This window comes from Lolium perenne, chromosome 7, assembly GCF_019359855.2.
Source record: "Lolium perenne isolate Kyuss_39 chromosome 7, Kyuss_2.0, whole genome shotgun sequence".
Taxonomy (NCBI): Eukaryota; Viridiplantae; Streptophyta; class Magnoliopsida; order Poales; family Poaceae; genus Lolium; species Lolium perenne.
This window is the reverse complement of record NC_067250.2, coordinates 265,723,466-265,737,182: the sequence shown is the minus strand read 5'-3', so window position 1 is coordinate 265,737,182 and position 13,717 is coordinate 265,723,466. Positions and strand designations below refer to the sequence as shown.

At 40.8% G+C, this 13,717-nt stretch overlaps 1 protein-coding gene across 2 annotated transcripts; it reads left to right on the top strand.

Moving 5' to 3' along the window:
- The first annotated feature begins 270 nt into the window (after nucleotides 1-270).
- Nucleotides 271-13,428, top strand: LOC127312730 (uncharacterized). Of its 2 annotated transcripts, XM_051343278.2 has the most exons (9): nucleotides 271-637; nucleotides 1,452-1,535; nucleotides 1,674-1,740; nucleotides 1,829-2,157; nucleotides 10,713-11,767; nucleotides 11,855-11,989; nucleotides 12,093-12,329; nucleotides 12,414-12,472; nucleotides 13,155-13,428. In XM_051343278.2, the coding sequence occupies exons 3-8, from the start codon at nucleotides 1,712-1,714 to the stop codon at nucleotides 12,456-12,458; spliced, it is 1,830 nt and encodes a 609-aa protein (XP_051199238.1). In that variant the 5' UTR covers nucleotides 271-637; nucleotides 1,452-1,535; nucleotides 1,674-1,711; the 3' UTR covers nucleotides 12,459-12,472; nucleotides 13,155-13,428. The 2 variants fall into 2 exon arrangements, with proteins under 2 accessions (XP_051199238.1, XP_051199237.1); XM_051343277.2 differs by lacking the exons at nucleotides 271-637; nucleotides 1,452-1,535 and having other exon boundaries at nucleotides 1,732-2,157.
- Nucleotides 13,429-13,717: the final 289 nt, after the last annotated feature.

Genomic DNA, 13,717 nt, shown 5'->3' with positions numbered 1-13,717 from the left:
ACCGACAGAATGTTGGTCGGCAAAGTTTATGTCGAACAGTTGGTCGGGAGAACTTGTACATATCGACTGAATGTTGGTCGGGAATTGCTCCTCCTTCACTGACGCACAGTCGGTCGGCATTAGTCGTATAGGCAACAGATGGTCGGTCGGAAAAACAACCCCGACCGATAGTTGGACGTTTAGTGGGCCGATTGGCGCGAGGCGAAAATTATTAGCGCCAACATTTGGCCCAACACGCGCGCAGATTTCATTTCCCCCCACCCCCACCCCACAACTAAGTCTCGACCGCGCCATCTAAACTGAACCCTAGATCCCCAAATCCTCCATTCGTGCGCCGCTCCGATATCTCCCGGCCGCCTCTCCACCGCGTCTCCACCCAGCACGTGCTCCGCTCGACCTCCAGCCCCTGGCGGCGCTACCGGTCCGGCGAGGACGACCTGCCCTCACTCGTTCGACTCGCACGCGCTGCCACGCCGTTCTGCCGCCACAACGTGCAGCTGGGCGGCGGTGCTCGCATCTGGTCGCCAACTAAGAGCCCTGCCGTTCCGAAGCTGCCGCGGTCGCTGTCCGCACCAAGCTGCAGCTCGTGGTGACTTTCGGCTGCAGCTCGTGGTGATTTTCGTCTACGCCCAACCCAGTACGTGAGATCAGCACTCGTGCTCTCTCTCTCATTCTCCCATTTCCCTCGCTCTCAGCGCGTGCGCTACAACAACTGCTGCTCTATGTGCGTGGCAGTGTGGAGGCCACCGATTTCTTCAACATGTGTAGCCTAGATTTATAATCTCCAGTTTGTTTGGTATCAGATTTCTTGCTCCTAGGGACTCACGAGCTCCCAGGGACGAGACAGTGACACCCCCTCCCTGCTTATCACTAGTTTCAGTTATTTTACTTTGGTCCTAATTAGTATTTTTTATGATAATTACTTTAGGCTTCACTCACTTGATACCATAATGTTTTTTTCAGAGCTGGGGAAAGAATTAGGAGTGTGGCTGAAATTTCCATAATGTGTACTTCGTTTTAGGATATGATTTCTGTAATGAGAAGTAGGCACCATGTTCGCCCAGGATTTGGTACTAATGAACGGACTGCTATATATGCAGCTAGTAGTCTATTGCTGGTTGGTGCTTACTAGATATTGTTGTTTAGCCCTAATTTCATAAAATCAGTAGTGCAATTTGTAGCAACTATTGCTTCTGCTCAATGGTTGGTACAATATTTCTACTGTTGTTTTCTTCTGTGCACTCTTCTGGTTTAGCACTAAAATGTTTAGTGATGAAAATGTTATAATTGGCATGTTGTTGTATAATTTAGTCATCCAGAATAATCTTGACTGCAGTATATTGGTATCCTATTCTGCTAGCCTGCTTGTTTAAATATTGTTGTATGGCGCAGATATTTGAAAATAGAAGCGGAGCCTAATTTCTTTACTTTCTAATTTGTTTGGTTATTAGGATTCTTGGTCCTGGGAATTCACGACCTCTCCGGGGCAGCACTGGAATCGGCTCTCTGCTTGTCACTACATCACTAACCTGTTGGTGAGTCGACCTTTACTTCAATGTTCAATTTGAGGTGTCCATGTACTATTTTTTTATCAACTGTGTTATGGGCTTTATTATGTGTGCAATTGAGTGAATGTATTTCTTTTGCGTGTCCTTGTTTCTTTATGGTGGCAGGATTTTGTACTGATCCGGTAATTAAGTGTTGAAATAAAATGGATAAAAGTTGGATGAACGCGGCTAGGTACATCACATTGCTAAATTTGTCTTAGACTTTATTAGTACTTAATGAAATCAGAGGTAACTTGTTGCATATGTATGCTTGCATGTAGGCATACAGAGGAGTACATACAAGGGCTAGCTAGATTCTTGGGGTATGCGTTTGCTAAATCATCGGTTGAGAACAAAATCTTATGTCCTTGCAAAAACTGTGTGAACTCGTACTGGAGAGAAGAAAGAATAGTTCGTGAGCACCTGATATGTGAGGGTTTTACTGAAGGATATAGCCAATTGATTTTTCATGGAGAGAGTGGCTCTTCTTCTCAGGATCCACTAAATTTTTATGATGTCCAAGAGAGGGATGAGGGTGATGATATTTCTGCCTTGCTAAGAGACCTAGGGGGTGGTTTAGATGATGATAGGGGAGAATTTGAAGATGATGGTGGTGAAGGAGATATGCCCTAGAGGCAATAATAAAGTGGTTATTATTTATATCTTTATGTTTATGATAAATGTTTATATATCATGCTATAATTGTATTAACCGAAACATTAGTACATGTGTGATATGTAGACAACAAGAAGTCCCTAGTATGCCTCTTAAACTAGCTTGTTGATTAATGGATGATTAGTTTCATAATCATCAACATTGGATGTTATTAATAACAAGGTTATATCATTATATGAATGATGTAATGGACACACCCAATTAAGCGTAGCATAAGATCTCGTCATTAAGTTATTTGCTATAAAGCTTTCGATACATAGTTACCTAGTCCTTATGACCATGAGATCATGTAAATCACTTATACCGGAAAGGTACTTTGATTACATCAAACGCCACTGCGTAAATGGGTGGTTATAAAGGTGGGATTAAGTATCCGGAAAGTATGAGTTGAGGCATATGGATCAACAGTGGGATTTGTCCATCCCGATGACGGATAGATATACTCTGGGCCCTCTCGGTGGAATGTCGTCTAATGTCTTGCAAGCATATGAATAAGTTCATAAGAGACCACATACCATGGTACGAGTAAAGAGTACTTGTCAAGAGACGAGGTTGAACAAGGTATAGAGTGATACCGAAGATCAAACCTCGGACAAGTAAAATATCGCGTGACAAAGGGAATTGGTATCGTATGTGAATGGTTCATTCGATCATTAAAGTCATCGTTGAATATGTGGGAGCCATTATGGATCTCCAGATCCCGCTATTGGTTATTGGTCGGAGTGAGTACTCAACCATGTCCGCATAGTTCGCGAACCGTAGGGTGACACACTTAAAGTTGGATGTTGAAATGGTAGAACTTGAATATGGAATGGAGTTCGAATATTTGTTCGGAGTCCCGGATGAGATCCCGGACATCACGAGTAGTTCCGGAATGGTCCGGAGAATAAGATTCATATATAGGATGTCATTTTATGTGAATTAAATTGACGCGGAAGGTTCTATGGAAGGTTCTAGAAGGTTCTAGAAAAGTCCGGAAGAAACCACCAAGGAAGGTGGAGTCCACATGGGACTCCACCTCCATGGCCGGCCAACCCTAGTGGGGGAGGAGTCCCAAGTGGACTCCCCCTTAGGGGGCCGGCCACCCCCCCATATGGGAGGTGGAACTCCCACCTCTAGTGGGAGTCCTAGCTTGGCTAGGTTTCCCCACCATATGGAAGGTTTTTGGTTCGGGTCTTATTCGAAGACTTGGAGACCAACTCTTGGGGTTCCACCTATATAATGAGGGCCAAGGGGGAGGGGGCCGGCCACCTCAAACACCACCAAGGTGGCCGCACCCCATAGTGGCCGGCGCCCCTCTCTCCCCAAACCCTAGCCGCCCCGCTCCTCCACTTCTCGCACGCTTAGCGAAGCTCCGCCGGACTTCTCCACCACCACCGACACCACGCCGTCGTGCTGTCGGATTCAAGAGGAGCTACTACTTCCGCTGCCCGCTGGAACGGGGAGGTGGACGTCGTCTTCATCAATAACCGAACGTGTGACCGAGTACGGAGGTGCTGCCCGTTCGTGGCGCCGGAACCGATCGTGATCAAGATCTTCTACGCGCTTTTGCAAGCGGCAAGTGAACGTCTACCGCAGCAACAAGAGCCTCCTCTTGTAGGCTTTGGAATATCTTCAAGGGTGAAACTCGATACCCCCTCGTTGCTACCGTCTTCTAGATTGCATCTTGGCTTGGATTGCGTGTTCGCAGTAGGAAATTTTTTGTTTTCTATGCAACGTTATCCTACAGTGGTATCAGAGCCGTGTCTATGCATAGATGGTTGCACGAGTAGAACACAATGGTTTTGTGGGCGTTGATGCTCTTGTTATCTTTAGTTTGAGTACTTTGCATCTTTGTGGCATAGTGGGATGAAGCGGCCCGAACTAACTTTACATGACCACGTTCATGAGACTTGTTCCTCGTTCGACATGCAACTTGTATTGCATAAGAGGCTTTGCGGGTGTCTGTCTCTCCTACTATAGTGAAGATTCAATTTACTCTTCTATTGACAACACTAGTATCACCGTTGTGGTTCATGTTCGTAGGTAGATTAGATCTCTCTCGAAAACCCTAAACCACGTAAAATATGCAAACCAAATTAGAGACGTCTAACTTGTTTTTGCAGGGTTTGGTGATGTGATATGGCCATAATGTGATGATGCATATGTATGAGATGATCATTATTGTATTGTGGCAACCGGCAGGAGCCTTATGGTTGTCTTTAAATTTCATGTTGAGTAGTATTTCAAATTAGTTGTAATAGTTGCTACATGAGGTGAACAACCATGAAGACGGCGCCATGAACCTTGACGCTACGCCAACGATGATGGAGATCATGCCCGTTGATGATGGAGATCATGTCCGTGTTTTGGTGATGAAGATCGAAGGCGCAAAGACTAAAGGGCCATATCATATCACATATGAATTGCATGTGATGTTAATCCTTTATGCATCTTATTTTGCTTAGATCGCGACGGTAGCATTATAAGATGATCCCTCACATTAATATCAAGATAATAAAGTGTTCTCCCCTCGTATGCACCGTTGTACAGTTCGTCGTTTCGAAGCATCTCGTGATGATCGGATGTGATAGACTCAACGTTCACATACAACGGGTGTAAGCAATGTTGCACACGCGGAATACTTGGGTTTGCTTGATGAGCCTAGCATGTACAGATATGGCCTCGGGACAACGGAAACCGAAAGGTTGAACACGAGTCATATGGATGATATGATCAACATGTTGATGTTCACCATTGAAGCTACATCATCTCACGTGATGATCGGTTTTGGTGTAGTGGATTTGGATCGTGTACCACTTAACAACTATGAGGGATGTTGTATTAAGTGGGAGTTCATTAGTAATTAGATTAAAACATGAAATAATTATCATAAACATAGTCTGAGTAGTATTTTGTATTAATTTTGTAGTATTGGCATCCGTTTACTACTATGCGCTAGTCTTGTTATTGAGATAGAAATACTGTTAAATCTGATAAGAAACTTTACGAATTAGTACCGTATTGTTAAATAATCAAGAATTGATTAAGTCCTATTGCAAACTTTTAGTAAACCTCACATTGTTGATTCAAAGAGCTATGGTTTCAATTAGTACCCAAAGTTATCTTGTCTCCGTGAAACTTGAAGTTCAAATCTGTTTGAAAAGTAAGGAGCTGAAAATTTAGTTTTCAAGGTATGAGATATATGTGATATCTAAGACCTTATTGCAAGATGATAGAATATAAATTTGGTGAGACTACATAAACTCATAAGTTTTATGGGAATGTATGAAGGTTGAAGACGCCAGGCGTCACAATCCTCCAACTATTGGGGCACTAATAATATTCGCATATCCATGAAGTTATCATCCTTAGTATGCACAGTTGCTAAGACTCGTCGTTTCGAAAGCATCACGTGATGATCGGGTGTGATAGATTCTACGTGTGCATACAACGGGTGCAAGCCAGATTTGCACATGCGAATACTAAGGTTAAACTTTATGAGCCTAGCATGTACAGACATGGTCTCAAAAAGTTGTCATGAATTGATGGATAAAAATATGAGTGAAATTGTTCATCATATTACAAAGTTACTAATAAGTGAAATCTAGAACACTTGTCATATGATGATCAACTTCAAAGTAAGAACCTCAAGGTTATTGGTATTTGACCAACAAACCTAGAAGTTATTGATGTTAAAGTGTTTTTCTGAATAATGAGGAAAGCTAAAAGAGAAACTGCAAAAGATATTTTGGCAAAAAGAAAGAAAAGACTAGAAAGTCTAGCTCAGGTGTATATAAATGATATACATGTTATGGTTGTATTCCTAGTTAGGTCACACAATGAAATTCTTGGGTATTTGTACCATATTGGTTGGTATGAAGTGTCATACAAAACAACGCAATACAAGAATACAATGGCCTAAGTGACTGACAAGGAATATGATAAGAATGCACGTCTGGAACAAAAATAAACTGTTATTATGTTCGTCGTTGGCATTCTATCTAGCCCTTAGAATTTATAATAAAGAATTTAATAATTGTTATTTTGATCTGGTCAAATGAAAACAATGAGTTGTTCAAATTATGACATTACTCCATGTACGATGGATAAGTTATTATAAATCTTAATGGTAAAACACACATACATAACACTGACGCTAAAATGCCATAAGGCAAATGATTTGAATTCCACTTATTTGTGGAACCGCCATTTAGGTCATGTTAGAAAGGAACGCATGAAGGAACTCCATGCAAATGGATTTTTGGAGTCATTTGATTTTTGAATCGTTTGGCGCTTGCAAATCTTTTTTAAAGGGAATGATATAAATACCGTTCATAGGCCAAAAAGTTGAACGGGCAACTAACTTAGTGGAAAAATACATGAGGATGTATGTGATTCACTGGGCATAGTTGTGTGCGGGAGATTCTTCTACTTCATGAAAACTTTCAACAATGAATTGAGTATATATATGTGGATATATTCAATAAGGAAGAAGTTTGAAACATTTGAATGGATTCAAATAAATTTCAGCATGAAGTGGAAATCATCGTAATAGAAAAGTCAAATATCTATGATTGGATCATGGTGGAAATATTTGAATTACGAGTTTTAGCGAACATCTAAGAGAGTTATGAAATTGTTCAACAACTCACATTTCTAGGAGTATCATAATGATGATATAGTATCCAAGATATGTATCCAAACCTTGTTGGATTAATGATGAGATAAAAATATTATGACGCCATTATATTTTTGTGGATTATGCTTTAGTGACTACCGCTTCTACACTAAATAGAGCATCATCATGATCCGTTGAAATGACATCATACGAGTTATGGCATAGGTAAGAAACCTGATAGTCTTTTCTTAAATTTTGGTATGCATAGCATAAGTAAATAAGTTTACAACCAAAATCGGATGAATGTCTTTGTTGGTTATCCCAGAGATTTGATTGGGAATTCTTCCCACGAGACAAAGACAAAAGTGTTTGTCAACGTTTCTTATTTCCGAGAAATTGTTTCTAGTGAAGTATTTGAGTGGGAGGACAATATAATTTGATAAGGTTTATGAACCTGAGCATAATGATCAGAGTAGCGCAACATCGGAATAGGTTTCGGAAGCGGCCACAACGATCATGGCTCCCATGACTACAAAGTGTTTTAGTCATGGAGATCGAAGTACATATTGAACCTTGTAGGTATGGTTTACTTTGTGATCAAATAAATGATTTGTGGACAAAGGATTGATTTTGAACAATGATAAACCAACTACAAACAAAGAAGTTATGATGGGCCACGACTCGTTAAAATGGCCATGCGCCATGAAATCCATAATAGATGAATACTTTTTGAAAGTAAATGGATCTATAGACTTGGATGAAATATCCTTGAAGAAGCTCGACTTGTCGAAAAATTGTTTACGACAAAGTTCAAAGAGTTGACTACGATAAGATTAGATCTTCCGTAGAAATGCTTATAGTCTATATGGATTATTCTAGTAGGATGGCAAAATACATTACTTATCAGAAGTATGTATTAAAGGTGTATACAAGATACAACCAAGAGTTTTGCTGGTCCGTGGAATATTAGATAGGTATACAAACTTCAATTTGATGAAGTGAGTATCGCGGAGTTTGAATCTTCACCAGATGAAATAGTCAAAGAGTTTTTGATTTCATCAGAGACGATGAAGAGGCTTGCATTTGCAAGAAATTAAGTGGGAGCGCTAAGACATATTTATAATACTTTATGTAGGTGACATATAGTTGGTTATAAATAATGTAATTATATACTTGATTAAAAAGGTTTCATTGAGAAATTAACTTCAATGAAAAGATATGGACTGAAACAAATTTAGTGTCAAGATCTATGAAGATAGATTGAAACACAAAATAAGTTTAAGTCAAAGTACATAGAATGGATATTGAAATAGTTCAATATAGAAATATTAAGAAGATGTTCTTGTCATGTGAAGTTTTAACAAGACTTGAGTGTATCTGACACTCAATGAGTAAAAACACATGAGTGATTATAGATCACGAATAATATGTACACAACCAGATATCCTATGCTCTAAGAGTGTTATGAGCATGATTCATGTGATAATCACTGAAAAACAGTAAGAATATTCTTGAGTACTTAAGAAGAACCAAGTATATATATAGTTTTATATGGAGAAATGACAAAACAAATCGCTGTAAGGTGTTGCACCGATACTAATTTTGTCACATATGAAAATAAAATTTCAAATCTCAAATTAGACTAAGTGTTGTTTAAAAGGTAGCACAATGAGCTAGAAGTTGTCTATGCTAGATTTAGAAGAGTTCTAAATATTGTGACGGATTCTACAAAAGAAGGCAGAGTATGTCATTGTTTTGACAATGACAAAGGATGTTAAGTCAAGAAGTTCTTTGAGAACTTGGTGTAGTTCCGATAGTGTCAGAACTTTGAAGCTATATTGTGTGTGACAATATTAGTGACATATTTCAGACCGCGGAATTAAGGTTCCACCAGAAGACCAAACATATTTAATGCCGACTCATTAGGAAATGAGTGATGCGTTGAGACGCAAATGAATTACAAAATACATACGTTTCTGAACGTGTCAGATCCGTTGACTAAAACCTCTCCTGTGAGCAAAACATGATAAAACACCAGAAGGCCAAGGTGTTATATCTTTACAAATGTAAACTAGATTATTGACTCTAGTGCAAGTGGGAGACTGAAGGAGATATGCCCTAGAGGCAATAATAAAGTGGTTATTATTTATATCTTTATGTTTATGATAAATGTTTATATATCATGCTATAATTGTATTAACCGAAACATTAGTACATGTGTGATATGTAGACAACAAGAAGTCCCTAGTATGCCTCTTAAACTAGCTTGTTGATTAATGGATGATTAGTTTCATAATCATGAACATTGGATGTTATTAATAACAAGGTTATATCATTATATGAATGATGTAATGGACACACCCAATTAAGCGTAGCATAAGATCTCGTCATTAAGTTATTTGCTATAAAGCTTTCGATACATAGTTACCTAGTCCTTATGACCATGAGATCATGTAAATCACTTATACCGGAAAGGTACTTTGATTACATCAAACGCCACTGCGTAAATGGGTGGTTATAAAGGTGGGATTAAGTATCCGGAAAGTATGAGTTGAGGCATATGGATCAACAGTGGGATTTGTCCATCCCGATGACGGATAGATATACTCTGGGCCCTCTCGGTGGAATGTCGTCTAATTTCTTGCAAGCATATGAATAAGTTCATAAGAGACCACATACCACGGTACGAGTAAAGAGTACTTGTCAAGAGACGAGGTTGAACAAGGTATAGAGTGATACCGAAGATCAAACCTCGGACAAGTAAAATATCGCATGACAAAGGGAATTGGTATCGTATGTGAATGGTTCATTCGATCACTAAAGTCATCGTTGAATATGTGGGAGCCATTATGGATCTCCAGATCCCGCTATTGGTTATTGGTCGGAGTGAGTACTCAACCATGTCCGCATAGTTCGCGAACCGTAGGGTGACACACTTAAAGTTGGATGTTGAAATGGTAGAACTTGAATATGGAATGGAGTTCGAATATTTGTTCGGAGTCCCGGATGAGATCCCGGACATCACGAGGAGTTAGGAATGGTGGGAGAATAAGATTCATATATAGGATGTCATTTTATGTGAATTAAATTGACGCGGAAGGTTCTATGGAAGGTTCTAGAAGGTTCTAGAAAAGTCCGGAAGAAACCACCAAGGAAGGTGGAGTCCACATGGGACTCCACCTCCATGGCCGGCCAACCCTAGTGGGGGAGGAGTCCCAAGTGGACTCCCCCTTAGGGGGCCGGCCACCCCCCATATGGGAGGTGGAACTCCCACCTCTAGTGGGAGTCCTAGCTTGGCTAGGTTTCCCCACCATATGGAAGGTTTTTGGTTCGGGTCTTATTCGAAGACTTGGAGACCAACTCTTGGGGTTCCACCTATATAATGAGGGCCAAGGGGGAGGGGGCCGGCCACCTCAAACACCACCAAGGTGGCCGCACCCCATAGTGGCCGGCGCCCCTCTCTCCCCAAACCCTAGCCGCCCCGCTCCTCCACTTCCCGCACGCTTAGCGAAGCTCCGCCGGACTTCTCCACCACCACCGACACCACGCCGTCGTGCTGTCGGATTCAAGAGGAGCTACTACTTCCGCTGCCCGCTGGAACGGGGAGGTGGACGTCGTCTTCATCAACAACCGAACGTGTGACCGAGTACGGAGGTGCTGCCCGTTCGTGGCGCCGGAACCGATCGTGATCAAGATCTTCTACGCGCTTTTGCAAGCGGCAAGTGAACGTCTACCGCAGCAACAAGAGCCTCCTCTTGTAGGCTTTGGAATATCTTCAAGGGTGAAACTCGATACCCCCTCGTTGCTACCGTCTTCTAGATTGCATCTTGGCTTGGATTGCGTGTTCGCAGTAGGAAAATTTTTGTTTTCTATGCAACGTTATCCTACAGGTGGTGCAGATCAGGATGATCCTTTCTTACAATCTCTGCACAAGTTGGAAGCTGAATCTAGACAAGAGTTATATCCTGGCTGTAAAAACTTTTCGAAGCTCCGTTTCCTAGTTAGACTTCTTCACACCAAAATGCTGGGAGGGTGGTCTGATAAAAGTTTTAATCTTCTATTAGATCTGCTTAAAGAGGCTTACCCTGAGTCCGCAATACCTAAAAACTGCAATGAAGCTAAAAAACTAGTGAAATGCATGGGACTTGGGTATGTTAAGATTGATGCATGTGAGAATGATTGCATTCTCTTTTGGAAAGACAATGCCAGTGCCAATTCATGCCCAAAATGTAAAGCCTCCCGATGGAAATCTGAAAGAAAGCATGCAGATGGGACACGTGTTCACAAGGTTCCTAAGAAGGTTCTGCGATACTTCCCCATAAAGAAAAGGCTTCAAAGGTTGTTTGCATGCTCTAGAACTGCAGCTCTCACAAGATGGCATGCAGAAGATCGCACGCAAGATGGTTTGCTTAGGCATCCCGCAGATTCTCTTCTTTGGAAAGACTTTGAGGACAAAAATCCAAAATTTGCTAAAGATAGCCGAAGCATCAGGCTTGCACTAGCCACAGACGGTTTTAACCCCTTTCGTTCCATGAATCTCAGCTATAGCATATGGCCTGTCCTAATGATTCCATATAACTTTTCTCACAACATGGTTATGAAGCAACCGAATTTTATATTATCTTTGTTGATTCCTGGCCAAAGAGCTCCTGGTAGTGATATTGATGTCTATTTCGAGCCTCTAGTTGATGATATGCTAGATATGTTTTTTGATGGTGTTAGGACCTATGATGCATCAAAAGGGGAGTTTTTTCAGTTGTATGCTGCCATAATATGCACAATTACAGAAATGGTAGCACGTCGAGAAGCTGAACACCGCATGAGCACTTTGGAGGAGCAGGTGCAACAAATGGAGCAACGAATGAACAAAATGCAAGAAATGATGTCACGAGGAGGGCAACATTTGGAGGCTCCTAGCTCGCAAAATGGTTCTAATTCTCGACAAGTAATAAACCGTTTTGCACATAGCTGATATGTTCATTGCATTAAATATTCATCATGCATCCAGTAAGTTACATTTTATTTTTGGCAGAACTCAAGAGCTGAAATTGAGGAAGAAATTGATGGCGAAGACGGCGATGAAGAGGAAAGCGAAGATGGCAATGTTCAGAGAAGAAAAATTGTTGCAAATCCAGGAAACTCTTCAACCCAGCAAGATGAAAGCCTTGTAAGCTTCTAATGCATCCTTACTGCATACTTAAATTTTTTTGCTTCCATGTTTATATAATTTTCTCATGTGTCTTTGTTGCACATATATATATTCTTTTCAGATTGGGATGGATGTGCTTCTTTATGCATGGACTGGTCCTGAAACTCCTGTTGCTAAGGCAACAGTTCTCTCGGTCGATCCAGACATAATTGTGGGTGGGGAGCCCCTTGGACCTGGTACTTATGAGGTTATTGTGAATGTTGCCATTAAAAGGGATACTATTCTTCCATATCAGTGTGAGGATTTACTATATATTAGAGATGCTGTCACAAGGTCCATTGCATGGCCATCTAGCAAGGTAATCACCATGCATGCCTGTGTGTTTTATAGATATGCTAGATATTGCTGATTGTGCTATGCTGACTTGTGATAATTTTGGTAGATAAAGCCCTACAAACCAGCGGCCTCTACCTCATCTCGCCGGTGATAATTTCAGTTGATGTGAGTATAACTTCGACACTTTTGAAGTATCTGATGTTCATGCACCTGTAGTATAAATAGCAAGACATGTATCACAAACTGAGGTACCTAGTTTTATAAATCCCGGGGTACTGCAGTCATTTCTGGAGTAATAACTAAAACTAGTGGATAAATTGTCATGTGGTAAATTATTTATACACTATCCAAATTTCAACTCTCACTATCAAACTAACATCCAAAATTTAGCAGTACTGTTCTTTTCTGTCAACCTTCGGAGGACATTCTCCAAAGACTATTTCTCCTCTAGCAGTACAGTTCTTTTCTGCCAACTGCAGAGCATTCTGCAAGTTCCTGTTCTATATGGATATATTTCATGTCATGAAACGTCCAGTAGGTCAACTTCATCTCCAGATTATCTACTTTGCATGCATAAATATAAATTGTACTGCTGCCTGCGTCCAGTTTCTTTTAGAAAGCCATGCATGTTTGCCCATACAAGTGAATCAACACTAGATTAGTACGTACTGATTTAGCCTGAGTTAGTTGCAGCTACCAAACTCATATTGCTTCTGCCTGGGTACAATTGAGTGTAGTACTAATTGAGATGTTCCTGATGGTAGCGATTCCTTGCAAGTGATCTTTTGGGTATATAATTCTGGTTAAAAAATTGGACCTCAGTTGACCCTCTGTACTGGTTTTGCAGGTGTCCCTTCAAACATGCGAAACCAAGTAGCTGGATGTTTCCCTTCAAAGATGGATTGTGAAACTTGGTCATATGGTAGTCATGGCTTCCATTTTGTAATCCTGTTTAGATGCTGGTAGTCGGACTTCTATTTTGTAAAACCTACTTATGGGGTGACAAGGAGTATTATTTTGTGAACTTGACTATGTTGTGATCAGTTGAGATATTATGAACAATCAGTATTGTAAGATTTTTATGCATATTAGTGTGTCATGTCTGCTATTCTTTTCTGATACGAACGTATGATTGTGTGGAATTATCAGAATGTATTGAATTTTTTTAAATTCAAATATCTGAAATACCCAAGTGTTGGTCGGCAAAACTAACAATGTCAGAAGGAAGCATCTGCGTCACGAGGCAATGGGTTAGTTGGTCGGCAAAACTTTCTCCAACTGCATATCGGTCGGCAAAGCATTGTCGGTCGGTAAAAAAACGTCGGTCGATAAAGAAAACGTCGGTCGGGAATGTTCACAACTGCTGTCGAACTGTCGGTCGGCAAAATAATGTCGGTCGGGACCGCCGTC

What these genes read in the sequence shown, in the direction of transcription:
- LOC127312730 (XM_051343277.2), top strand. Translation starts at nt 1,785, where the DNA reads ATGAAATCAGAGGTAACTTGTTGCATATGTATGCTTGCATGTAGGCAT. An exon ending in ATGGTTCTAATTCTCGACAA is followed by an intron (nt 11,768 to 11,854) that starts GTAATAAACCGT and finishes TATTTTTGGCAG; the next exon opens with AACTCAAGAGCTGAAATTGA. An exon ending in TTGCATGGCCATCTAGCAAG is followed by an intron (nt 12,330 to 12,413) that starts GTAATCACCATG and finishes TAATTTTGGTAG; the next exon opens with ATAAAGCCCTACAAACCAGC.